General features: G+C 46.9%; 2 protein-coding genes across 3 annotated transcripts; both read right to left on the bottom strand.

Moving 5' to 3' along the window:
• Positions 1-115: 115 nt before the first annotated feature.
• hace1 (HECT domain and ankyrin repeat containing E3 ubiquitin protein ligase 1) lies at positions 116-18,945 on the bottom strand. Of its 2 annotated transcripts, XM_079734544.1 has the most exons (25): positions 18,679-18,945; positions 17,893-17,947; positions 17,622-17,711; positions 17,348-17,452; positions 16,675-16,750; positions 15,887-16,018; positions 15,136-15,218; positions 14,841-14,937; positions 14,223-14,324; positions 13,422-13,528; positions 12,625-12,775; positions 12,088-12,162; positions 11,044-11,390; positions 9,687-9,755; positions 9,218-9,305; positions 7,261-7,372; positions 6,964-7,061; positions 5,523-5,610; positions 5,236-5,385; positions 4,581-4,777; positions 3,609-3,740; positions 2,938-3,036; positions 2,649-2,719; positions 2,342-2,455; positions 116-1,446 (listed from the first exon to the last, which is right to left on the bottom strand). In XM_079734544.1, exons 1-25 carry the CDS (start codon positions 18,887-18,889, stop codon positions 1,344-1,346), a joined length of 2,952 nt encoding a protein of 983 aa, XP_079590670.1. In that variant the 5' UTR covers positions 18,890-18,945; the 3' UTR covers positions 116-1,343. The 2 variants fall into 2 exon arrangements, with proteins under 2 accessions (XP_079590670.1, XP_079590671.1); XM_079734545.1 differs by lacking the exon at positions 12,088-12,162.
• Positions 18,946-19,506: 561 nt separating this feature from the next.
• Positions 19,507-23,933, bottom strand: popdc1 (popeye domain cAMP effector 1; the record flags this gene model as incomplete). The annotated part of the gene is made up of 7 exons (XM_079736152.1): positions 19,507-19,844; positions 21,379-21,520; positions 21,855-22,022; positions 22,127-22,235; positions 22,469-22,656; positions 23,203-23,327; positions 23,693-23,933. The coding sequence occupies 7 exons, from the start codon at positions 23,931-23,933 to the stop codon at positions 19,714-19,716; spliced, it is 1,104 nt and encodes a 367-aa protein (XP_079592278.1). The 3' UTR covers positions 19,507-19,713.
• Between the last annotated feature and the right edge of the window lie 1,067 nt (positions 23,934-25,000).

The following is a 25,000-nucleotide window of genomic DNA, read 5'->3' as shown; positions in this document are numbered from 1 at the left end:
GTGTGTGTGTGTGTGTGTTTTCACACATCCCCAGTAGCGTCTTTCACACGTAACAGTGGTGGTGTGACTCTCCTTCTCACACCAACACCGGGGAAACGCTGCTGATGAACTCCAGAGCTCAGAAAACAGGTTTATTGAATCAAATCTTAAAACACATCATATGGCGTTTATGGTAAAACCCTCGTTGATATTATATATATATATATATATAATATATATATTTTGTGTATATTAAGCAATTTTTTGCATAAACATCAAGGTCCCTTTTTCATAATAACCATAACTGTTGGTTAACAAACAGAAATTGAAAATAATATTTACAACGTTTAAAAAAAAAGATGGTCAATGTGATATTTTGCAGCAATACATTCATAACGATATTAAAGCGGTCCCCTTCTGTAAAAATTGAATAACTTTCAGCAGATCAAAACACATATGAACTGCAAACTGCAACAGATAAAAAAAAGCAGTCTCTTTTTAAACTTTTTTGGCACTGCAGGCCATAGTCAGGGTCCTGGGAAATTCTCCAGCGCAGAAAGGTGTACTTAGAAATGTGAAACACTGTTTCAGTCCAAGGCCATGGACACAGAGGTGGCACTGATACAACAAGAGAGTCAATCAACTCAAATGGGATGTGATAAAACAAAACGAATACAGCAATACAGAGCAAGGCAGTCGACACAGGGCGAACCACAACCAACGTTTGTTCCTCTGCTCAGGGGCCTTTCTTACAGCAGGCTGTGACACACACATACCTAAAAGGTATCTTTGCCTCTCCTACACAAAGTACCATCAAAATAGCAAAGGCCAAAAAAAGTGTTGATACAATTTCATACACGCATACAGCAATGCACATTGTCTTAAGGTGAAGCTGAGAGTGGCTCCAAAAAGATCTCAGAAGAAGATGGCTGATTGGTTGAAGGGATGCTAATTAGTACGGGGGGGTGTTGGGGGTTGTCATGTGTGCGTGTGTGTGTGTGTGTGGGGGGGGGGGGAGAGGTGATGAGCCTTTTAGGTCCATCTGCCATAGCTCTTCATCTCTACCTTGGAAGAAGTTCTCCTCCTCCTCGCCCACCTCCTCCCCCTGCTCAGTCCACGCTGCTCCCCAGCCAGAGTGATCCCTCATCAGGGACAAGAGGCATGGGGACGTGGTGCGGGAGAACTAGGGAGGGGGCGAGGGAGGGAGGGAGGGAGGGAGGGAGGAAGGAAGGGAGGGGTGGGTGGTGAAGGTGCGTTCGTCTGAAATGCCTCTCCTGCGGCGTGTAGGCCCCCTGGACTCCCCCTGTGGGTGGGTGAGGCAGCAAGGGGGGAGGGTTTGGGGGGGGGGGGGTGGAATAGGGGAGTCACGCCATGGTGTAGCCGTAGCTCCCACAGTGACACGCCACCAGCAGGCGATCCTTCAGCACCTCCTGGCTGGGGTACTCTGGGAGCTTCAGCATATTGATGCTGCGTGATCACAGCATCCGTCGGAGGTGGTGGTGGTGGTGGTGGTGGAGGGGGTGGAGGTGGTGGAGGAGGGAAAGAGAGGGGGAAGGGGAGAGGGAAACGGTCAGCACACTGAGGGGGCAGATGTCAGTTTGATGGCCACATTATTATGGGTAATATCCAGCCTACGTAATACGACGATTATTATTTTTTCACGCAATGTATTTATATTTATTTTCTTCTCCCACCGCCCGCCCCCAATGGCTACAACTCGGAAAAAAACCTGTGGTGATAATAATGACCTGTCGCTCATTCTCCCCCGGTGGAGGCCACCTCCCCCGACCAAGCTTCTCTCCGCCTGCATCTAATCATTTAGTGAACATGAACGCCCCCAGCCCAGTCGGCCCCAGAGGCGCTGCTCAGAGGCCCCACACTGCCCTCTAGAGGCTCTGCACGCAATTGTTTCCCTTGGCCCCCGATTTAATCTCGTCTTCCCCCCCTGCTCTGCCGACTTGTGATGTGTGATGTGCTATGTAATGCCGTTATTTAATGTCATCGTGAAGCTCCCCTGGGAGAATCATGCGTTTGGTTTCTCTCCTCGAAACCTTTTGTCACTGTGTGCTTATCGCAGGGCGAGCGTGCAGGTGTATTGGTATGTATATCCGTGCTTAAATCGCTGCAGAAGATGAGAGGAAATTGAATAGGGAGACAGGAAAGAGAGAGAGAGAACCAAGGAAAAGACACAGAGAGCGAGAAAGAGAGACAGAGAGAGCTAGAGAGAAAGCCAGAGACACAGAGAGAAATGATTAGAGACAGAGAAAGACAGAGACAAAGAGACAGATGGAGAGAGAGAGAGAGACACACAGAGACAAAGAGACAGAGAGACGGAGAGAGAGAGGCTGTGTGTGCTCCTTACCATGTGCTAGAGGTAGGCAGCAAGTGGGAGGTGAACGGCACGGCAGCGATGGTGAACTTCTGCAAGCCACTCCCACCCATGAGGTAGGCAAACCCGCCGTGAGGCACCCTGGAGCTGGGAAGGATGATCCCACACACCAGAGTTAGCCAGAGAGCTAGTTAGTTAACTCGACAGCTATCTAGTGAGATAGCACCACGGGTCATCAGCAAAGGTCAACTTTAAGGACCAACGACTTCAAGGGCCAATATCAGCCGCCTTTAGACCCGTAGCCACAGGGTAAACGCCGTTCAAACGAAGTGACACCAACCTGCCCGTGACAAACTGCAGCAGCAAAACCCGGTCCTCCTGCGTCAGGTTCTCCACCACGTTCCAGAACCACTGGGGAGGGGGGAGACACAACACAGCTCTAGTCTGTGGGGTGGGGGAGAAGCATCCACCACCGCATGCCGCAGCGCCACCAGAGACAAGGATTTTCACGATGTTTTCAGTGGAGCCCCGGGGTAATACACCCCGACCCCAATCTACCCCAACCCCCCCTAGGGCCTGTCCCTTGGGCCCCCCACCTCCTGGGGGGGGGCTCCCTTGAAGACACACACCTGCACCGCGGGCTCCTGCAGATCGTAGCCACTGGTGTACTCTGTGTTCTTCTTCCAGTCCTGCACGTCGATCTCAGGCAGCCCAGACAGCAGCAGCTCCTAGAGGGACAGGGTTGGGGGGGGGGGGGGGGGGGCACGACGAAAGCTCAGAACCAACAAGCCTTTGGTTGGTGTGGCACTGGGTTCCTCTTCGAGTGTGTAACAAAATAATACATAAGGGGGATTCTTAAAGTATTATCCGCAACATAAGATGCCAGTGATTCAGCTGTGAAAGTGTCCGATCGACAAAGACAGAAAGTGTCCGATCGACAAAGACAGAAAGTGTCCGATCGACAAAGACGATTCAGGTGATTCTGCTCAGAGCGAAAGACCCGTTACAGGTGTGTTAGAGGAGCGGCCGATCAAGGGTAGATAGAAGCGGACCAGGGATAACCATCGCGGTGACCTATTGATCCGCCACATGATTGAGGAAAAGGAACACGGATTCTGCAGACACAGGCAGGACGAGAAAGAAATCTAATCTCTCAAAGCCGGAGCAGGGGTGACGCTTCAAGGTGACTCCAGACAACCAGGTGGCATCCTTTAAGCCAGACACGGCCAATCAATCAGCGAATCAGTCCCCGTCGGAGGGCGGTCATCCCCCGCAGGACGCCCCGGGTCCTAGGGCTTACCAGTTCGTATTCGTCAAAGAGCTGGATGAGCGAGGGGGGGATGTAGGTGTGGAACCCCTGCAGGAAGGCGTTTATCTGGGGCTGGATGGCGCGTGTCATCCTCAGCTCCGTCACCAGCTGGACATACTCGGCCTGCGGTCCCAGACAGAGAGAGAGACAGAGAGAGTGACAGAGAGAGAGAGTGACAGAGAGAGAGACAGAGAGAGAGAGAGAGCGAGAGAGACACAGAGAGACAGAGAGAGTGACAGACAGAGAGACAGAGAGAGAGACAGAGAGAGAGAGACAGAGAGAGATACAGAGAGAGAGACAGAGACAGAGAGAGAAAGAGACAGAGTGTGAGAGAGAAAGAGAGAGAGAGAGAGAGAGAGAGAGACAGAGAGACAGAGAGAGTGACAGAGAGAGAGACAGAGAGAGCGAGCGAGACAAAATGTGCAAGTGAGATTAAAACAGAGAGAGAGAGAGAGAGACAGAGAGACAGAGAGAGTGTGAGAGAGAGAGCATGAGAGAGAGAGCGTGAGAGAGAGAGAGCGTGAGAGCGAGAGTGAGAGAGACAAAATGGGCAAGTGAGATTAAAACAGAGAGAGAGAGAGAGAGAGAGAGAGAGAGAGAGAGAGAGAGAGAGAGAGAGAGAGAGAGAGACAGAGAGGGAGACAAGACAGAGACCGAGGGACAGCACTCGACCGAGGGACAGCAATAATCCCGTTTTGCCACTGTTCACGATTTAGATGAGCTGTCCTCTAGCTTGTATTACATTGCCATCTTATGGAGATCTGTGGTAGGGCTTCCTCTGTGCAGTGTTCTCGCTACACAGGCTTAAGAAACCACTGAATGAAGATGTTGATATTATAAACGTTAATCAAGACAATAACAAACACATTTGCACTACGTTGCACATATTAAGTCAAGTTTTTCAATTCCAGCAACAGAAAAATGATCTTGAACGGTCATCTCTCATCTGATGGGACGGCGCACCTTGTTGTCCTGGGTGACCAGAATCCCGGTGCCGCCGGGCTTCAGCGGCACCTCCGCCATGGCTCCGAACACGTCCGTCTCAACCGAGAAGCTGAGCTCCAGGCCCAGGTCGCTGATGTCGTTGTCCAGGATCCACTGCAGGTTCTTGGCATACTCCGGGTCGATGGAGGCCACGTCCTGGTAGTTGACCGGGATGCCTGAATAGAGACGTTTTGATATTTGGGTTAAAATGTAAACCATAAACTGTATAAGTAAAGTTATCATATGGCAGACCCGCTGATAGAGCCTGAACAGACCCACACACAGTCAAGTGAAATTCACCCGAAAAAATTATAGATAGAATATTATAATATCTATTTTATTCAATCACAGATGGTAATCGTGGGTGTAATCACTAAGAATTCACATTTAAATAAAATAAGTACAATTTTAATCAAATTTACATTTTAAATTAGCAAAATGTTTTAATGTAATCAACCCCCCAATTTGTGTAGAAATGGAAATGCAGAATGGAAATGTCACTAAGGATATTGAGATAAATGCCACATGCATGACGTGACCCATCCGTGATGATGTCCAGGGAAAACGACCATGAAGGTCGGGCTAGTGACGCTAATCCACCAGAGTAGGGTTGTTCTCCTGGTGTGATTCATACCCAGTATGTGCTTGTAGAAGGAGCGCGTGAAGTAGATGTTCACCAGCTGCCGGTGGTACAGTGCTAGGCCCAGGACCTGCCCCGCGAAGCAGAAGTAGTTCAGGTGGTCCGGGTTCACCGACGAGTTACTGTTGGGTTGAAACGTGGTACCTGGCGGGCCCACACACACACACACACACACACACACACACAGGATCACCATGACACCCACACAAACAGGCGGGTACTCGGGACAAAGTGCGTAGGTATACAGGAGACTAGGGCCGCCCCTCGCCGCCCAAACGTACCGTCAGCCGACTGGGTGAAGAGCCCGTAGTCTGGGTTGATGATCTCATTGGACAGGACGTCGAACCACTCCCGCACCACGCCCTGACCCTGGAACGACAAGAACCAGGTCAGAGACCCTGACCCTGGAACGACAAGAACCAGGTCAGAGACCCTGACCCTAGAACGACAAGAACCAGGTCAGAGACCCTGACCCTAGAACAAAAAGAACCAGGTCAGAGACCCTGACCCTAGAACAAAAAGAACCAGGTCAGAGACCCTGACCCTAGAACAAAAAGAACCAGGTCAGAGACCCTGACCCTAAAACGACAAGAACCAGGTCAGACCCTGACCCTAGAACGACAAGAACCAGGTCAGAGACTCTGACCCTAGAACGACAAGAACCAGGTCAGAGACCCCGACCCTAGAACGACAAGAACCAGGTCAGACCCTGACCCTAGAACAAAAAGAACCAGGTCAGACCCTGACCCTAGAACAAAAAGAACCAGGTCAGAGACCCTGACCCTAGAACAAAAGAACCAGGTCAGACCCTGACCCTAGAACGACAAAAAACAGGTCCGAGACCCTGACCCTAGAACGACAAGAACCAGGTCAGACCCTGACCCTAAAACAAACAGAACCAGGTCAGAGACCCTGACCCTAGAACACAAGAACCATGTCAGAGACCCTGACCCTAGAATGACAAGAACCAGGTCAGACCCTGACCCTAGAACGACAAGAACCAGGTCAGACCCTGACCCTAGAACGACAAGAACCAGGTCAGACCCTGACCCTAGAATGACAAGAACCAGGTCAGAGACCCTGACCCTAGAACGACAAGAACCAGGTCAGAGACCCTGACCTTAGGACCACAAGAACCAGGTCAGAGACCCTGATCTTAGGACCACAAGAACTAGGTCAGAGACCCTGACCCCCCGGCTGGCTGAAGGCTTGTCACCTGAAGAACCCAGTCTGGGAGTTTAGAGCAGCACAGAACACTTAGAACTGCATAAATATGATCCTCGCAACACAGCTTATTGATGGAGGCAAACAAATGGGGATAACATACACTTGTGATCTAATGGCTAAATAAGTGGCCTTTGTACTGTCTGAGCTGGTGTTTATCTCATCTCTAGCTGAATTATGGCTCTGCCTTCAAAACGGGAACCAAAATCAATTAAATAAGCGCCGTCATAGAGACAAACAGAGACAACAGACCGCACTTCTGAAGCGTCAGCAATAAACCCAGACTGGAATAAAGATGATGAAATCATTGTGTCTTCCCCACACAGTAGAGGAAAGACAATATTTGGGCAGGGTTAACATATTCCAGGATAACAATGCAGTCTACTCCCCATTTATGATCAACAGAGCGAGCCAGTGTGATGGTTTAGTGTTGGTTTTGTGTCCAACCACGTGGTCGGCCATGCAGAGAGTGGCGGGGTTCTCCCCCCTCAAACTCACCATGCCCTCCTCGCCGTGGAAGCGGACGGCGATGCCTTGCTTGAGCTTCTCGTTGGTGGACTTGGACACCATTTCACAGCTGCTGCGGAACACAGAGTCTGTGGGCGAGGAAGTGGGGGTTATTCGTGATGCGTCCATTTTGATGTGTTGAAAAGATCTGCTGGATAGCGACGGGTGTGAGGGTGTCTGTTTCCGTGCATCTGTGTGTGCTTGCGCGCGTGCTTATGTGTGCGTGCATGTGTCTGCGTGCGTGCAGGTGTGTGTGTGTGTGTGTGTGTGTGTGTGTGCCCGGCCTACCTCTGTGTATCAGCAGGATGTCGTTCTCGTTAACAGGCCGGTGGACCATCTCGTTGTCTGGCCGTCCCGCCAGCAGGTGCTCATAGAACCACTCGCAGCGCTCCTTAAAGGGCTGAGAGAGGGAGAAGAATCTGACCCACGAGCCACTGAGCTACTCTTTGCAAAAGCTAATTACATCCTCCACACACACACACACACACACACACACACACACACACACACACACACACACACACACACACACACACACACACACACACACACACACACACACACACACACACGGCGATGCCGGAGACGCCTCCAAGAGCCGGTACTGCTAAAACACTCTGCCTGTTAGGCCTTGACGCTGGTGCCTATTTGCATAATATATGCCTTTGTTCTGTAAGTGGTGCACACACAGACAGAGACAGAGAGAGAGACAGAGACAGAGAGAGAGACAGCTAGACTGACAGAATGTGTCGGAAACTCAGTCGTGTTTTTTTTTCCATTCGTTTTTCCCGCTCCAACTCCCTCGGGAGCCGAGCAAAGAAGCAAGAAGATTAAATCCAATTCAGGAGGTTTGGGTCTCTAATTAGTCCCCCCCCCCCCACCAACCTGCTAACTCCCAGGCGAGCAGTAAAAGAGTGTGGGTAACGAGCCTCGCTCAAATATGGACACAGAGCAGAAGTCCGTGCGTCCGACAGAGGCCTGTTAAAATTTATGGAGTTGTGTAAAAAACGGGGTTTAGGACAAGTTATCGCCGCGGTTATGACATCGTTAAACGGCGGCAAGGAGACTGTAGCGTTTCAAAGTCACTTTCTACCTCGTCCTCGGAGACAGACAGGGAAAGATAAGGGAGGTGGGAGCTATGGGGGAGAGGTGTGTTTGTGTGTGCGTGTGGGTGGGGGGGGGGGGGGGAGTCGGATATAAATAACAGTCAAATCTAGGACTGCATTTTAATAAGGATATTTCTATTATTAAGGATTATGGTTGATCAATAGCTTTTTGCAGAGGTTAGAGGAAGTATAGGGGAATTTTTGCGTTGTTGCCATGTGAGGTTTCAGAGATGTCGACATTGAATGAGGTTCCTCCACGCGGTGAGTGAACGACACCTCCAATGGACCGTATGGAAAAGTTTGGAATTGGACAGTTTGAACCAATACCCCAAATAAAAATAACAATTACCTTGGGAGAATATACATGAATATAATCAATATAAATGGAAATGATCCAAAATAGTTTAAAATGAAAGGCTGTGCTGCTCGTTCATGAGTCAAATATAGTATGAGTTTACAAAATATGTATAAAATCTTCATATTTTTCATTGGCGAAAAATGGAACATTGGCTAAATTTTTAGTTGTCATGAGGACGTTTAAAATGGCAGGGTGTTGTTTTAGAACGTATCGACTTACACCCCCCTGGGCAATTTAAACATGCTGGATCATGAACCACAACAGTGACAATTCAGTAACTGGTTTGTGGCATACCCAAAGTAAAATACCGTCGTAATAAAAAAAATTGAGAATTCAAACATTCAAAATATCAGTGCATTGTTAGTTAGTTAAAAGCGTAAAAGTTCAGCGTTATCATTCATTATTCTCTCTCCTTGGAATTTGAAAAACATTTCATGCGTTTCATTTTGTGTTTTGTTTTTGAATGAGCCAGTGCATGGCCAACATCCAACTCCCGGTGTTAGGGAAGGTAAGCACCCTGCCTCCATCCTGTCTCCAGCATGTCTCGGCCCCGCAGCAGCCAAAAATGGCTTCATATCACAAATCTCAGTTTCAGAACTTTATCTTGCGATTCTTGCAAAAATCTTTGTCTCACCAAAAGTATTGGATCCGAACTTGGCTTAGTGACGAATCTGATAACGGACAAACTGAGACCTGTCCTGTTTGCCCTAGGCTACTAGGACTCACCGGCGTGTGACCAGAAAGCCCAGATTTAATACAAGAGTCATTCAGCACGGCTCACCTGGCCTTTGATGATGAACATGAAACGGGACATCAACTCGGGACACTCCAGCAGGAAGTGGAAGTGGTTAAAGATGATCTTTGGATTCCTGAGAGAAGGAGATGGATCGATGGGGTGGGTGTGGGAGAGGGATGGATATTGGGTGAGAGAGAGAAAAGGGAGACAATTGATGAGATAACACATGAGAAAGCGTGTGTTTGTGTGCGTGCGCGTGTGCTTGTGTGGGTGTATGCGTGTGCATGTGTGTGTGTGGTCAAGAGGCAGCAGAGTGTGTCAGACAACCAGATAAACAGAAAAAAACTAAGATAAGAGAACGCTGCAGAGTCATAGAGAGAGCGACATAGACAGAGACAGGGAGAGCGAGAGAGAGACAGAGTGATACAGTGAGAGAGTGAGAGAACGAGAATCAAAAGAGAGAGGAACAGTGAGTAGGAGGACATCCGACAAACAGAGGCTTATATCGACTCACCGGGTCACGAAGCACTTGAGCACCTCGTCATGCTTGCACACAAACTCAATGAAGCGCGGCGAAGTCATTCTGCAGGGGGGGGGAGAACACGGGGGGGGGGGGGGGGGGGGGAGACAGTCAGAGGTGGGCGTCTCCGGAAGAACCAACACATGTTTTTGGCGGGCGCAGCTGTCGCTAAAAAAGGGAGGACAGATGGGGATGAGCCCGTTACTTATGGCAACCGACGTACGCACCACTGTGAATAGCGACAAGGCGAATACGAAATGTTAGGGGAAAATTGATTTTTGGCAATAATATGGAAACCTTCCTGTGCCATGCCTCTTGAGATGGTTCACTTTGTGTTCATCTTCAAGCTCAACATTTATTTATTTATGCGCAATTGTTCGCTGGGGCTTATTATAGGATGGAGCTATGGAGGGAGTTATGACTCCAGCCCTATTATAACACCATCTGTGCTATTGCGCAACTGATCTTATTCTTCATTGGATTGATAACACCACGGACCCTTTTAAATTTACTTAGTAGAAAGGCAAAACCAGGGAGAAGGCAAATGAGCCTTGGCTAGAACCTCTGCATGCAGGGTGTCTTGGTTACGTGTTTAAACCTGGAACAATCCTTTGTGCTTTGTCAAATAAACAAATGAATAATGAAATAAACATTGATGTGTATGTGTGTACGTGGCTGGGTGTGTGTGTGTAGAATGGAAGCTATTTGCAGGCAGAAGCTGATGACATGAGAGAAGATTGGCCCCTCCTCCCTCTCCCTCTCTCCCTGCTCACAGCCGGGGATCCTCAAGAGTTTTCAGGTTTAATCAAATTAATTAACATTTATTTTCCCCCTCCCCCAAACATGGCCGTTATGAGGAATACACAAGAGTCATAATGTTTCACTAGACTGAGCTCAAGTCACACACTATTCCCCTCATGTTGACATTTCTCAGGATAGAGGAAAAGGGTCTGTTGTATGGTCTACAGGGCCCTCATACAGGGTATGAACCATGTGTGAACACTCGTTGCTATGGGGACAGACTCTATATGTACACATTGGCTCGCTGGGGACTATAGCACACTGGTCTCCTGAATGAATGTTCAAAGCTTGAACACGGTTCTCATGCCTGTGACCTCATGGAAAACACACTGATACTTAGTGGATACGCTGCGAAACCACCATTCAGATCCACCTGCGTCAAATTGGCCGCTTTTACCGATGCATCCAGAGGTTCGATGCATCAAACCGTGGACGCTAAGCACCAAGGCTGTATCAGTCACCACCGACTCTTGGCATAGCACCTGGAGTCACGTGCTGGCCTCCTGTTAGCCACGCCCACCCCCTCCCCAGCCAATCACTGGACGCTCACCCCGGCGGCATCTGACAGGAGCAGCTCATGTAGAACGCCTGGATGACGGCGCTGAGGCGGTTCGAAGTCATGGAGATCACATCCTCCCCGTCGCCGTACGCCTCCGTGGTCTCCATGACGACCGGCGGGTCCGCGGCGTCGCCGTTGACGTTGACGTCGGCGTCCGCGGGGGATGACGCCGCGGTGGTCGAGGCGGCGCCGTCGCTGGCCTCGCGCTGCTTGAGGAGGAGCGAGGCGATCTCGCTGCTGGGCGAGGAGGCCGAGGACGGGTTCCTCCCGTTGCGGTCCAGCTCGGAGGAGATCAACACCAGCCACTCGTCAAGGGAGTGCCACAGCAGCTCCATCGGCTGGTACAGAGTCACACAGGGAGAGAGGTAGAGAGAGAGAGGTAAAGAGGTAGAGAGAGAGAGGTAGAGAGAGGTAAGAGAGGTAGAGAGAGAGAGAGAGAGAGAAAGGTAGAAGAGAGGTAGAGAGAGAGAGAGAGAGAGGTAGAGAGAGAGCGAGAGAGGTAAAGAGGTAAAGAGAGAGAGACAAAAGAGGGAAGACAGTGGGGAGACAACGGGAGGACAAAAGAAATAGGGCAAGAGCCTGATGAACGGGATGTAATTGAAGAGAACAACTTGCCACTTGAGCTGCGCAGAAGCAGAGACGCCAGCTCACCGGCTATGACTATTCATGCAAATCAAGCAATCGCACAATCACAATCACACCCCCGCAGAGACATCCCCCCCCACACACACACATCTCATCGCCGTTGACAGTGGCAATCATTCTCAAATAGTATTTTCATCAAGCAAATCGTATCGGCCTGAGTGATTGTACTCTCTTCACTGTGAGATGAGATTTTAATAGCCTAACTCTGTCGGGAGTTGATAAATTGAAATAGTTTTGAACTTCGATACTCCCTCCCCCCCGTCCCCCCATCACCATCCCAATCAGCATCCCCAAGCCACAGACCCAGACATGTTAGCATATTTGACACTTTGACACAAAATATTATGATCAACCCCTTTCCAAAATGATGCTAATATCTATAAGACTCACTTCTAGGGGATCAAAATCTCTCCAGGAAGCCTGCTGGCTCCGAGCCCACTCTTCCTGTTCCTGTTTTATACGCATCTGCATCGCCAATGGATGGAATGAGTTCTTATTTGTTGTTGTTGTTGTTATTGTTATTATTGTTGTTGTTAGTTAAACAGATACAGTTGAGCTTAGTGTAGTCCTGTCTAGGAACATGGTTACCCCAAGCATGTCTTAAGTATTAATTAGTAATTGCCTTCAATCGCTTCACTTAATCAAATGCATTTGTTGGAAGGTAAACATCCCGAATTTAACGTATGCAAAAAACAATAAAACTACAGCAAACAACACGTTATACTAGATGACTTATGAGTTCCCACCCCATGACTTTCACCCTTTCTCCCGTGTCCAACTTCTATTTATAGCAGGGGACAATTAACACAGTCTCCACTGTCCTGGCTGGGCCCCCAGCCATATCATCATGTTCTCCCCCTGTCTTCAACAGTAAGCGTTCCCCTTCTTCTGCCTCGTCTACAGCATGAAAGGCTCTGAACTGCTGACCTTGAACACTTGGCTGCGGGGGGTCTTGTTGCCGTTGTAGCCCATGTCGTTGCCGTTGCCGGGGGACGACGGACCCAGGCGGAACACGTGGCAGAAGATGCGAATGATGCGCAGCAGGCTCTTCATCTGCGCCTCAAAGCTGCTGGAGAGACTGGTGGGGCAGGGAAGAAACAGGATATGCTGTTAGCATCCCCTGTAGTACACGTGATATAGAGAGCGCAGAGTGTGCAGACAGTATGGAGTGTATGCAGGTATGCAGAGGTTGGACGCCATAGATCTTAAGGAGAGTGTAGGGTGTAGGGAGAGGAGTGTAAAAGATACACCAGGTCACTCTTGCAAAAGAGACTTTTTATGGCAACGTGCTCTCGATGACTAAACGATTAAATTAAATTAAATTCACTGCTATACATAGTACCGACACACGTGTAGACACTGGTTATACAGTGTATAGACACACAGTATATAGACACAAGGTTGTATATAATGTATAGATAGAGACTAAAATTGTCCTGCATTTTGAGACCAGAATCAAGCTGTGAAAGGTTTCCATTCATTCTTTCCTTTCCTCATTCTTTCATGGTGGTAGGACTTTAGAAAGAAAAAAAAAGACCCAATGATCTATTGCATCATACATTGGTTTGTTGGTGTGGCTACACGTTCACCTGACGGTGTTGTGGTCACTTGTTCCCGAGACGGCGTTGTGGTCACTAGTTCCCGAGACGGTGTTGTGGTCACTAGTTCACAAGAAAGTGTTGCAGTCACTATTTCACCTGACGGTCTTGGAGCCACTAGCTCACCTGAGGAGCTTGTGTCCATTTGTGGTGGCCACCTCGGCCAGACTTGTCAGGGTTCTTTGGTACTGGCTGTCACTCTGCTGGGAAACATGCTCCAGGACCTGCCTTAGCTGCATTAACACACACAGACACAGACACAGACACACACACACACACACACACACACACACAAACATAACGGCAGGGTTAATTAGTTTTGGGGTAGGTCCAGTGGATCTGAAAAATGCTGGCCCCAAGACAATTTGTACTGGCCCTCAATCAAAGTTATAATTATCAATTAACCATCATGTCATTGGCGCGTGCCAATGAGAGGCACAAGCACATGAAGTTTTACTGTCCAAACTTTACTTTGTAATGGCCCTGGGCCATCAGGCATTCCTTATGGTTGTACCCCAAAATGTTTTATAATCTCTCAATAAAAGTCGGAAGTCATCAGGCCTGTTTGCCTGCTTTCCTCCCTGTTCTCCTGTTGTTGAACTTCTCCCCATGTCTATGTGGGCCTGTTTTGATCTTCTTTGTGACAGAGAAAAGCCCACTAATAAAAATGGATCGAGTTATATCAAAGGAGATAGGGACGTTCTGGCCGCAACAACCCCAGAGGCCTATCTCGTGAACCAGCAGGAGACAAACACATTACAGAGCCTTATCTCATGAACAAGCAGGAGACAAACCATAGCGTGTGGATTATATATGTCCATCAGTCTCTTTGTGGTCACCACCATTGCATCATTATTTTTATTATGATACATAAAAATATATTAAAAATATATATATACGATGGATATATAAAAAATGTTTAGCCACCATGCTTTCCTTGAGGTCATCGTTTTGGGTCATCTGGATGAGGGTCTGGAACAGTCTGTTGTGGTGCTGGATTAGGATCTCGCATGTCTCCCCGTAGCCACCCTGGACTCACACACACACACACACACACAGACACACACACACACACACACACACACACCCACCCACACACACACACACACACAGAAAGATGGAGGGATCGAGTTCAATGAAAGGAAAATCTGGATGTTTTTAGCTGCAACAAACCCAGAGGCACACACGCAATAACACAGACATACACACAGACACACACGTACATACACGTACATACACCCAGAGACACACAATAAATGGTTTTAGAAGAGGCTATAAACAGGAGACAAGACTGAAAAAGAACGTTAGACGATTGTGTGTGTGTGTGTGTGTGTGTGTGTGTGTGTGTGTGTCTGTGCTTGTGTATGATAGGATAATAGTGTAGTGGATAAGGTTGTCGATCCCAGGCTTATATGATATAACATAATAAGACAGCAGTAAAAACTACAAGCAAATATCCATAAACAGTGTGTGTGTTTGTGTGTGTCACTATGCATATGAGCATGCATGCGTGTGCACGAGGCGGGCGACGGACGTGATCCCCACCTGCACGCAGAGGTCCAGTGGCGTGACCCCGTTGCTGTCCGGGAGGTACTTGGCGGCTCTAGAGAGGAGGATCTGGGCCGTGTCCCGCTGGCCGTGGCTGGAAGCAAAAACGACCAAGGGGGGCAGGGTCAAGAGGTGGACCGGCCATTCCCAACTTGAATCACTGCCACACACTCCTTGAGGTGCCATCACACAGTGCCCCCGGGTGAGGTAACAGAAATAGGCAGCATCGCAGTACTCAAACAGATCACTGTGCTGGTGTTGGTGGTGGTCATGGGGGGGGTCATGGGATCACCTGCAAGCAAAGTAGAGTGGCGTTGCCCCGGAGACGTTGGGTCGATTGATGTCAGCACCGCTGTCCAGCAGACACAGCACTGTCTGATAGAGGAACATAAAGGGGTGTGTGTGTGGTGTGGTGTCGTATGGTGTGTAAGTTGTGGTGTGGTGTGTTGTGGTGTGGTGTGGTGTGGTGTGGCGTTGTGCGTGGTGTTTGTGTGTGTGTGTGTGTGTGTGTGTGTGTGTGTGTGTGTGTGTGTGTGTGTGTGTGTGTGTGTGTGTTTGTGTGTGTGTGTGTGTGTGTGTGTGTGTGTGTTTATGAGAGAAGACAGAGAATATAATAAACACAAACCAAGGCACGGTACCAACATTTTCTCAATTCTGAAACAAAAGCCTTCTTTTCCCTCCATATGTACGATATGCCGAAATTCATGTTCAGGCTTGTCGCAAAATCCATTTGGAAATCAGGATTTCAAGTATCGTCTGTTTGAACTATTTGGACGCAATGTCAAGAAAAGATGTAACATAATCTAGGCACTGAACAGGCAAAAATTGATGTCAGGCTAAACACTTAAACTATCCGCTTTCTAAAATTAAAAAGAGCCCCTGTCAATGAATATTTCTGTAATCAAGCAATAGCCTTGCATATATTCCGAAAGTGCATATCGTCAACCTGACAATGGGCTATCGTGACACCTCTAGGTATACTACGCTGGTATTGACTGTGTTTCTATCGGGTTGTTTAGCGGCAGCGGACACACAGCCCTCACCGTCTTGTGTCCGTTCTGGCAGGCCACGTGGAGGGCCGTCTGTCCCATGGCGTCCTCCACGTCCACGTTGGTCACATGCTGCACAAGGTCATGGAGCAGCTCAGTGCGGCCGTTCACCGCCAGCCAGTGGATCTACGGCCGAAGGAGGTGGAGGGAAACAGATATGATGGTGGGGTGGGAACAATTCCGCAAGTGTATAACCTTTAGACCGCCATCCCTTTAAGAAGGAAACCAGGAGGTTGGGGAAGGTTTCAAAAGGAGAATGGAAATGTTTGGGCTTGGTAGATGATAATGTTTGGAGGGAAAACATTTTGTTTAAGGGGTTGATTCAAACTAAGAAAAGAGACTGTTTGACTGGATTGAGAGCTTTTAAGTGGAAATCACTTGTTAAATTTGATGCTGTCATCCATTTGCTTTTCGAGGAATCTTTGGATTAATACCTATTCTTCTGGGTTCAGGGACTCTCTAACTTGTATTATAGCAAGGCTGGCAATATCCGTTGAATGTTAAAGGTGCTGGGATGTAACCCAAGAGCAGCCGGTCTGAGCATTCATTCATATGCAACACCAAGTCTCCGGTACCCTAAACTGAATTAGGTGGTGAGGTAGATGCAGCAGGCGACCTGGGGTCATGCTTCTAAGGTTTTGAAACAACAGTTTCATCTCAATCTCTTTCAAACCTTCTGTTAATAGAACGACTGCCTCAGAGATTCGGAGATCTCCCTCAAAACCTTTAACTATGACTAAGTCATTCTCTGCCATCAGCCTAAGGTTTCAGGTTTTACTTACAGCCGTCAGCCCCTCATTGTTGCAGATGTTGACGTCTGCGTTGTACTCCAGCAGTCTGCCCATGCACTTCTTCTGTCTGTAGGGACCGGAAGAGGGAGAGCATTACAAAATGACCAGCTGAGTCAGCTGAGTCACTGCTTGTTAGATCAAAAGTTATAACTCATCTATTCATGAGAATATGCAAAAGCGATCAGTCGATCATCACGACAACAGGAATCGACCAAAAAATACAGACATATTAGCTTGTTAAGTGCTGCATTAGGGTTAGGGTTAAGACAGAAATATTACAATTTGATACAGTACGAAACACAAGATTACTGAAACGACATAATACACTACTAGACTAGAGGTATAAATTGCTCGACTTCGTGGTGCTGTTCATACTGTATAACAACACAATACAGAAGGTAAGGATCTTCATGAAAGACACTATTCATTTTAAAGAGATTCCCAGTTTCCGAAGAATCACAACACACAATGTCATCATAGACAAAGCGAGCTCGTGGATGAGAACAAATAAATGGTCAACGACTTTGCCAAAAGCTGCACCTACAAAGTTCCTTTCAAGAGAAATATAATATCCATCGTTTTTTTGATTGTAGCCGAAACTGGAGTCACTCTGAAATGATCCGTTAACTGTTTGTGTTTGTTATGAAAGGACACTGGTTCCTACCCATTCCTGGCAGCCAGGTGAAGAGGAGTACAGCCAGAAATGTCCTGGTAGTTAGGGTTGGCTCCCCTCTTCAGCAACAGAATAAGACACTCCACTGACCCACAGCTATAAATAGACAGAATGCAGCACTGATTGTCTAAACGCAGAAGAATTTATGATGACTACTATCCCACTTGGTCAATATACAGTATCTCCGTCTCTGTTCACAAAGGAAATACAAACTCCTAGATAAACAGTTAGTGTACAATGTTATCCAATAAGATGAGAGCCTTACTTAGCAGCAATGTGTAGCAGACTTCTCTTCACACGCCCAAAGGCATAGTTCACGTCAAACTTGGAGTTCAGCAGCAACTCTGATACTGACCTTTGGTTTAGAGGGTAGGGGAGGGGGGAGGGAGGACATTAGTGCCTATTATCAGCCCACTTAGTTATGAACATTTTGGTTAAACATCTAGGTTAGTATGTTACATGTTCTTGCTGTGGTGGTGATTCTGTTGCGACACTGAGACAACAGTTGTTGTTTTTTGTTGTTGTGGCTATCCTACCTGTGCTGGTCAGCCATCACCATGGGCATAAGTGTATAGACTGCAGTCTCATTGTCTGTAAAGGCAGAACAACAATCATAAGTTTCAAGGTATAAGAGCTGTACCGGTGTTATGGGATCTGACATGCCTACATATGCCAACGTGTGAGCAGGGCATTTGGGTGTGGTGCTTTAGCAGTGCTACAAAGTCGTTGCCAACATCACATAGTTATTACAATGGTTTTCAACTGCACTTCTCAAAGTTGGACTCGGGGCGTGTGGTTGTTGTTTTGAAATATGTTCCAGCTAGACATCCGACCGCAGCTTGTGGTAATTCGAATGCCATTATATTAACCCACGTTGTTTACCCACTGTGATAGTTAACCTACGGTAGTTATTTTGACAGAACGAGGCTGAGAGAAGATCGTGAATTATAGAGTTAACCCGGTCTACCAGAAGACAATTTCCGGTCTCTTACTTCCTCGTTCCTACGAATGAGCTGTGGCAGTTAACAGTCCTCGGAGAGAGAATATAAATAAGATGACAAGAACAACAACGAAGACATAGGGAATAATAAAAACGAGGGGTTTCTGCTCAGGAAATATCCCAAAAATCGAACAGAAAAAATTATCACACCCCTCCTCTCTCGCTCTGGCCGCCAGACTCATGCAACTCAATGTCCCGCCCTCTCTCATGCCAATAACGCTATTTAGGAACATCCCGTTCCAGGCGTTCCACCGTGAGATGAGGACGCCTGGGAACGAGGTTCTGGAAGACTAGTTAATTAACTTGGTGTTATTATCGGTACCTTCAGGGAGTTCGACAGTCCTGGCTCTGCGGAGGGAGCGCGTCAGCCGACTCAACTGTACATTTAGCTGCTCCATCGCTCGTTCCATTATATGTGTCCAATACACGGGAATGAACGGGGAAACAGAGTCTCGACACTGTTTAATGACCCGCACTAACCACCACCGCTTCTGTCGTCCATCGAGATGAAAATTGCTGATCCCTACTCCCATCTACACTGATTTACAGTAATTCCCCTGCCACACATTCTTTTCCATCCTGCTGGAGAGTACTCTTCTAATTTTCCTGTTTTAATGACGTTCGGGTGCATAGTTCGCTACGCCTTTTGGGTAGTGTAGTTGTCTCCAGTATGTAGTTCTTCATTTTTATTTCGTTGGTAGAAGGTATTTTACTGTGTCGTATATGAAAATAAAGATTTATATGAAGATTGATGTGTTTGTGTTTTTGCCTCGAACTAATAAAAGCATGTTCCCCCACGTCGGAAATAAATAAAGTGAATTTACCAGAACTCAAAATGAAAACCGTGAAATATCTGACAAATATAACCACAAGGGGACACTGCAGATCCCAGATACTGGCAACCGCATCGCTTTTCAGCTTGGTTTTGTTTATTGTCTTTCGCTTTTCTCTAACTATTTAACTTCAAAATGTACATAGAATTTTTTTTAACACAATAACTATTATTTTAAAAGATACACACGGTAAAGTACAGTTGATTGTTTCTCAAGTCAACACATAATAAAAACTATTGCTAAATCACAAAGTGCAAAGTCAGAATAAATACATTGTATGCTCGGAGTGAACACTGTGCTCGGACACACTTCAACACATCAGTATTCATAGTGGGATATCTGCTACACAAACATATGTCTTTCGTTGTGTTCCTAATTGGGCTCTCATATATATTAAAGGACTAGAGGTTTCAGACGGATCACAGTTTGATTGTTTTAACAACCCTATGGGACAACACTCATTAGTTCCTCATGTTTTTCTGCCCTTGTCTCATTGGACGTACAACATTTTTGTCGATTTACGACTACACCTCCTCTACGTGTCTTGAGGGGCTGTGTTGCGAGTCCGGTGGATTGCATTCCTCAAAGACGTCATCTTCCATGCCTTCCTCGATAGGCTTCATCATGGACGAGCTCTTGGAGGCTGGGGATTTCTCTACAAGGGAAGACACAGTGGGACAGATGAGTGGCCCGGTTCAGATGCAGAGACCACGTCGCTGGTGACGCGCTCAGTGCACGTACGAGCGCAGGGATTCCACCAAGATGCACGTGGAAGGTCGTCAGAGGTCACAAACAAACCAACCTTTACCCATTAAACCAAACCGACAAGGCAGTTATGAACATGAATGCATGAACAGCACATGATCAACTTCTCCCCTTTGACCTACTAGAAAGTTGTTATACACTAGCAGACGAGAAGGTGAAGCTAACAAAAGAAAACAACAGCAAAGTGAAAAAGGGGTAAAAAAAGGTATCATGTTTTTATGTTTTTATGCATTTGCATATGCATATTATATGTACCTACTCACACACAGAAAACAAAAACTCAGACATTGGAGGTTTTTCTTAGAAAAACTAACAAAAACAGAAGGTGTTTTTCCTGCCTATATCGATAGATGCATTTCCTTCTGGTATATGCAGGCTAACATTTTCATGTCGGGAACGGACTGGCTTGCATGTTGTTGCAGTCACAGGCGACATGGATAACATAATCTAAGGACAGGCACACATGTCCCATTTCCGGTGGTTAATATGTACAGAGGTGAAGGAGAAGTGGGGGCTATATAATGTCTTGATTACATAGCGAAATGAGGTTGTAACAGCAGAGAGGTGTGGAAATAGAGATGGCTCTTTTGACCTCTTCAGGTCAATGACTCAGATTGTGAATTGAAGAAACCAAGGAACCGAAATATGTGAGTGTGTGAATTATTCATTTTGATTTAAAGCGCAAATCTATACCAATCTGTTTGGATCATTTTTGGTCTGATCCATTTTCCATTTCAAAGACGATGGAGGGATACAATTTACCAGAATTATTTTGTTGTGATTTCATTTGGAATCTGAATCGAGTAAGAATCAATTCCCTTTACATGGAATTGGGGTCAGAATTGACACCAAAACATCCATCCATTTGGAAAGGGATCATTAACAATGTAGCCTTCATTTAACATGAAGGCAGTTACATCTTTCCCTGTCCTTTTTTTAATCAATGAACCTGTATACCATGTGCAGTGGTGTGAAACAATGCCGAGCTGTTGTAAGGAGAACTGGTGACTGTTATAATTAACATGTTCTTACAACATACAACATATGTAAAATATGGTTTAGGAGACATCTCAATGGGGTACCATTTGAAGATCACACAAAATAAAATACTGCTGTTAAACATTGCAACTATGCCTTTATTTAACATATCTTTTGGATAAGGTGACAAACGATTTAGGTTGATGGAAAATGCCCTGCTTAGAAATTGACAATGCCATATTCTAATCAGCTAATGGCAATACTTAAGACCATATTTACACATTCAAACAAAAAAAAAACGATGTTTAATTGAAGTCAACGATTTACTGATTCATAAGTCAAGAACACTTGACCAGAATTTGACTTTGACTTAAAATGGTGAACATTGACTTGCACAGCCAGGCAGTAGTTGTGGCCCAATGCGTGGTGATGCAGGGAACACTTACGGAGCGATGAGCCGGCGGAGCTGCCCCCTAAGATCTGGTTGAGAACGTCGTCCGTGTCGCTGGTGCTACCCATGCTGTTCCTCATCTGCATCATAGACATTTGGGAGCAAAGGCTGGGCTGGCGGTCCATCTTCTTCACCTCCTGAGGAGCATACACCAGCATCAACGTCATCATCAGCAGCAGCAGCCGCATTAGCAGCATCAGCATCAACATCAACATCAACATTGACATCCACATCAACATCGACAACGTGATCAGCATCAGCATCATCAGCAGCAGCAGCAGCATCAACATAAATAAACAATCAGTATTGATTCATTGAAATAAAATAACAGCTGTGCTGATTATATAACAATATTTCCCAGATGCAAAACTGGAAAATATGAAGAATCTCTCTTTTGTCTCATTCGGTTCAAATTGAAATGTTATTTAACTAAATAAACAAGCTGTAAAGGAGACAAAGAGTTCCCCCCACCTTGTCGCTTAGGGTGGGGTCGTTGAGAGAGTACAGCTTGTTTGTGATGTCCTTCCCGATGAGGTACCGGAACACCTCATTCAGGAACGTGTCAGAATCCAGGAAGTAGGTGAGCCTCTCGCGGGTCCAGCACAGGAACTTGCAGTTCTCCTCTGCTGTGATGGTCACCTGTCAATCGATCAAGAATCAACCATGTCTGTTTGAAGATCCCTCAGTTGGTACAGCTGCATGTACTATCATACGGGGAATACTCATAAGACACTGGGATTTACCTGAAACTTCTCTCCTCTGTGCATCTCGGTTGACCTGAATTCTGGCGAGTCGATAAAGGCGTTGGTGTAGATGTTGTGGAGGAAATGTCCACGGTAGGAGACCTTCATCCTATTGCATAACATGGGAGAAGTAAACAACCACATGTCAACTAGGGTCATGTCACCATGAGTCCAATTGGACGATGATAGTCTATGAGGTAGGATGTCTGTGTTAAAAAGTAACTGAAGGGTGCATTGATGCAAACCTTTATTCCACCAAACCCAGCATGTTGTCCCAAGAAGAATTAGAAGTAAAACAACCATGTAACAACCACAGCTTGAGAGTTGAAACATACTACATACTTTCCTTTGAGCAGAATGCTGAGCCGCTCGTCCACTGAGGTCTTATCTTCGGCCGCGTACACCTGGCCCTTCTTCAGGGTCTGGATGGTGCAGAACTGGCCGGTGAGCCTCTGGAACAGAGCCTCTCGCACGTGGAGCGGCTCAAACATCCGCTTGTATACAGACTTCAACTCCCTGTCAATCTTGATCTGTAAGTCCACAAGAGCAGTACTTTTATAATACAGGCTGTTGCCAATGTCACACATGGTTGGGTGTTATTTGTGTTACTTGTGGCATTTGTATGTGTGAATGTCTATGTGTTCGTAAGTGCATGCTTGCATTTGTTTGTGTGTGTGTGTGTGTGTGTGTGTGTGTGTGTGTGTGTGTGTGTAGATGTGTATATATATGTGTGTGTGTTTGTGTGTGCGTGTGCGTGTTTGTGTATGTGAGGAATAGTACACATAGTACACGGCAAGCCTCCTGCCTCATTGTAAATGTTGTGGTCTCATTCTGTCAAGTCTTTGGATGCCCTTTACACACAGAACTCCCCCAGTGCCACCCACATCGGTCTTAACAACCTGCATCCTTATTAAAGCAGAGAACAGCCGTAGCCCAGGAGGACGTGTTGTCATGCTTACCTGAGACACATGACAAGCATAATCCTCTGTATCGCCCATATAGGGATCCAGGAGGAAAACCCGCCATGTTACAGGACTGAACACGAGCCTGATCAAACTCTTTTGGGCAGAACTCACCGGCCTGCGTTTGTAGAGCAGGAAGAAGAAGTGCATGAAGTTGACCAGCAGGAAGACCACATTCCACACCATCACGTCAAGGTTGCACCTGTAGAGCGTCGCCCAGGCAATGAAGAAAGAGCATCCTGCCGTGATGAAATGGAGAGAAAGAAAAAGGAAAGAGAATCAAACACTAGTAGGCCTATTGTGTGGTAAACACTTTTTTTTTACTATTTACTATTTTTTTTATGTACTATTACTTTGGTCGAATGCATTTATTCCTATAGTCTGTACATTGTTTGGTATCAAACTAATGGTCGAGGACCTTAAAAGGCTTTCACAGCCATTCACAATCTAGGGAGCTATGGTCAACGTATTGGGTGCCAAGGACACTTGGATAGGTCGGGTAAATTTAGCTCTCCATAGTACCCCCCCAAAGCTGATACCAGCTACCCTTTGATCCATGTGAGAGAAATCAGGCATGCGCTGTAGATGGCGCTGCAAGCCAAACCTGTCATCAGCAACATGCGCAGCAGGGTCATGTGCAAAGACAGGGTCGTGGGGATGACCAGGGCCATGAGCAGGGACAGGTTTCCCAGGTGGAAGAGCAGATGGTGGGTCCCCTCCCACTCCGTGCACGAGGTGGTGTTGTGCTCCATGGCTAGACCCACGACTCCTCCTGGAGAGGACGCGTGGAGAGGAGCCATCGTGGAGAAGAACAGCCTGGTGGTCATCTCGGTGGAAGACGACATCCTTGGCCGGTATCACCTTCACTGAGCGAAACATTATCGGACCAAGTTGAGTTCACCGTTCCACCTTTTTCCCTAACCAAAGCCGTCAAACTATTTTCTGTTGCTGTTGTAGTTCTTAATATTGGGGGTTTATTTGTGACTCGTTTGCCGATACCTTGCTGGGTTTAGGCCTTTAACGTGATGGTAAACGAGTTGATTGTTGCCCTTTTAATCTAAAAAATTCTAAATCTAGTAGCTACATATTGGAGAAGGCCATGATAGTGTTAACTAAAACAAGTAAGTCTAGCCTGCACACAATGAACTGAAGCATTGGGACACGCTGAAGCGGTGCAGGGCCGTCCTAACGGTGGGATTCCTCGTAGCAGGGCTATATCTGGCTGTTTACAACTAACATAAAAATAAATGTAAGAAGTAAGTATACATATGCCTACTTACCGCTTCGGTAAAGTAAAAAAAGAAAGCAATGTAATCAAGCGAGAAAAACCCAAGTAAATAAAAACCGCCAACCGACGTATGAAAGTGTAGTCGAGCTCCTCGGGAGAGCGGGGAGGACTGCAGAATATGAGGCACACATTCCAGGGCTGAAAGACGTAGAGGGAGGGAGAGAGAGAGAGCGAGAAAGAGAGAGAGAGAGAGAGAGAGAGAGAGAGAGAGAGAGAGAGAGAGAGAGAGAGAGAGAGAGAGAGAGAGAGAGAGAGACATACACACACACACACACACACACAGAGGGATGGACAGAGCAGGAGAGAGAGATAGAGACAGAGACTAAAATGGGCAAGAGCACAGGGTATGCAGCCGCCGCCAAACACGCCTGCCTGTTTTACGCATGCGCCACACTTCGGTGAAAGAAAGTTTTTGCAGCCTAATAAAAAAAAAGTATAAAATAGAACTTAGAGGCACTGAGTCTGTAGGACTGAGCCACCCTAGCAAAAAATAAAGAAAGGATTGAAACTTTAAGCGACACTTCTGGAGAACATCAATCCCATTAATGAGAGATAAATTAGTTCACACGCGCGTCTATTACGCATTGCGTTGCGTCAGCACCATGGACAGTTATTGTGGTTGTG

Source organism: Pollachius pollachius (genome assembly GCF_949987615.1).
Source record: "Pollachius pollachius genome assembly, chromosome: 1".
Taxonomy (NCBI): domain Eukaryota; kingdom Metazoa; phylum Chordata; class Actinopteri; order Gadiformes; family Gadidae; genus Pollachius; species Pollachius pollachius.
This window is presented reverse-complemented; position numbering and strand designations above follow the sequence as displayed.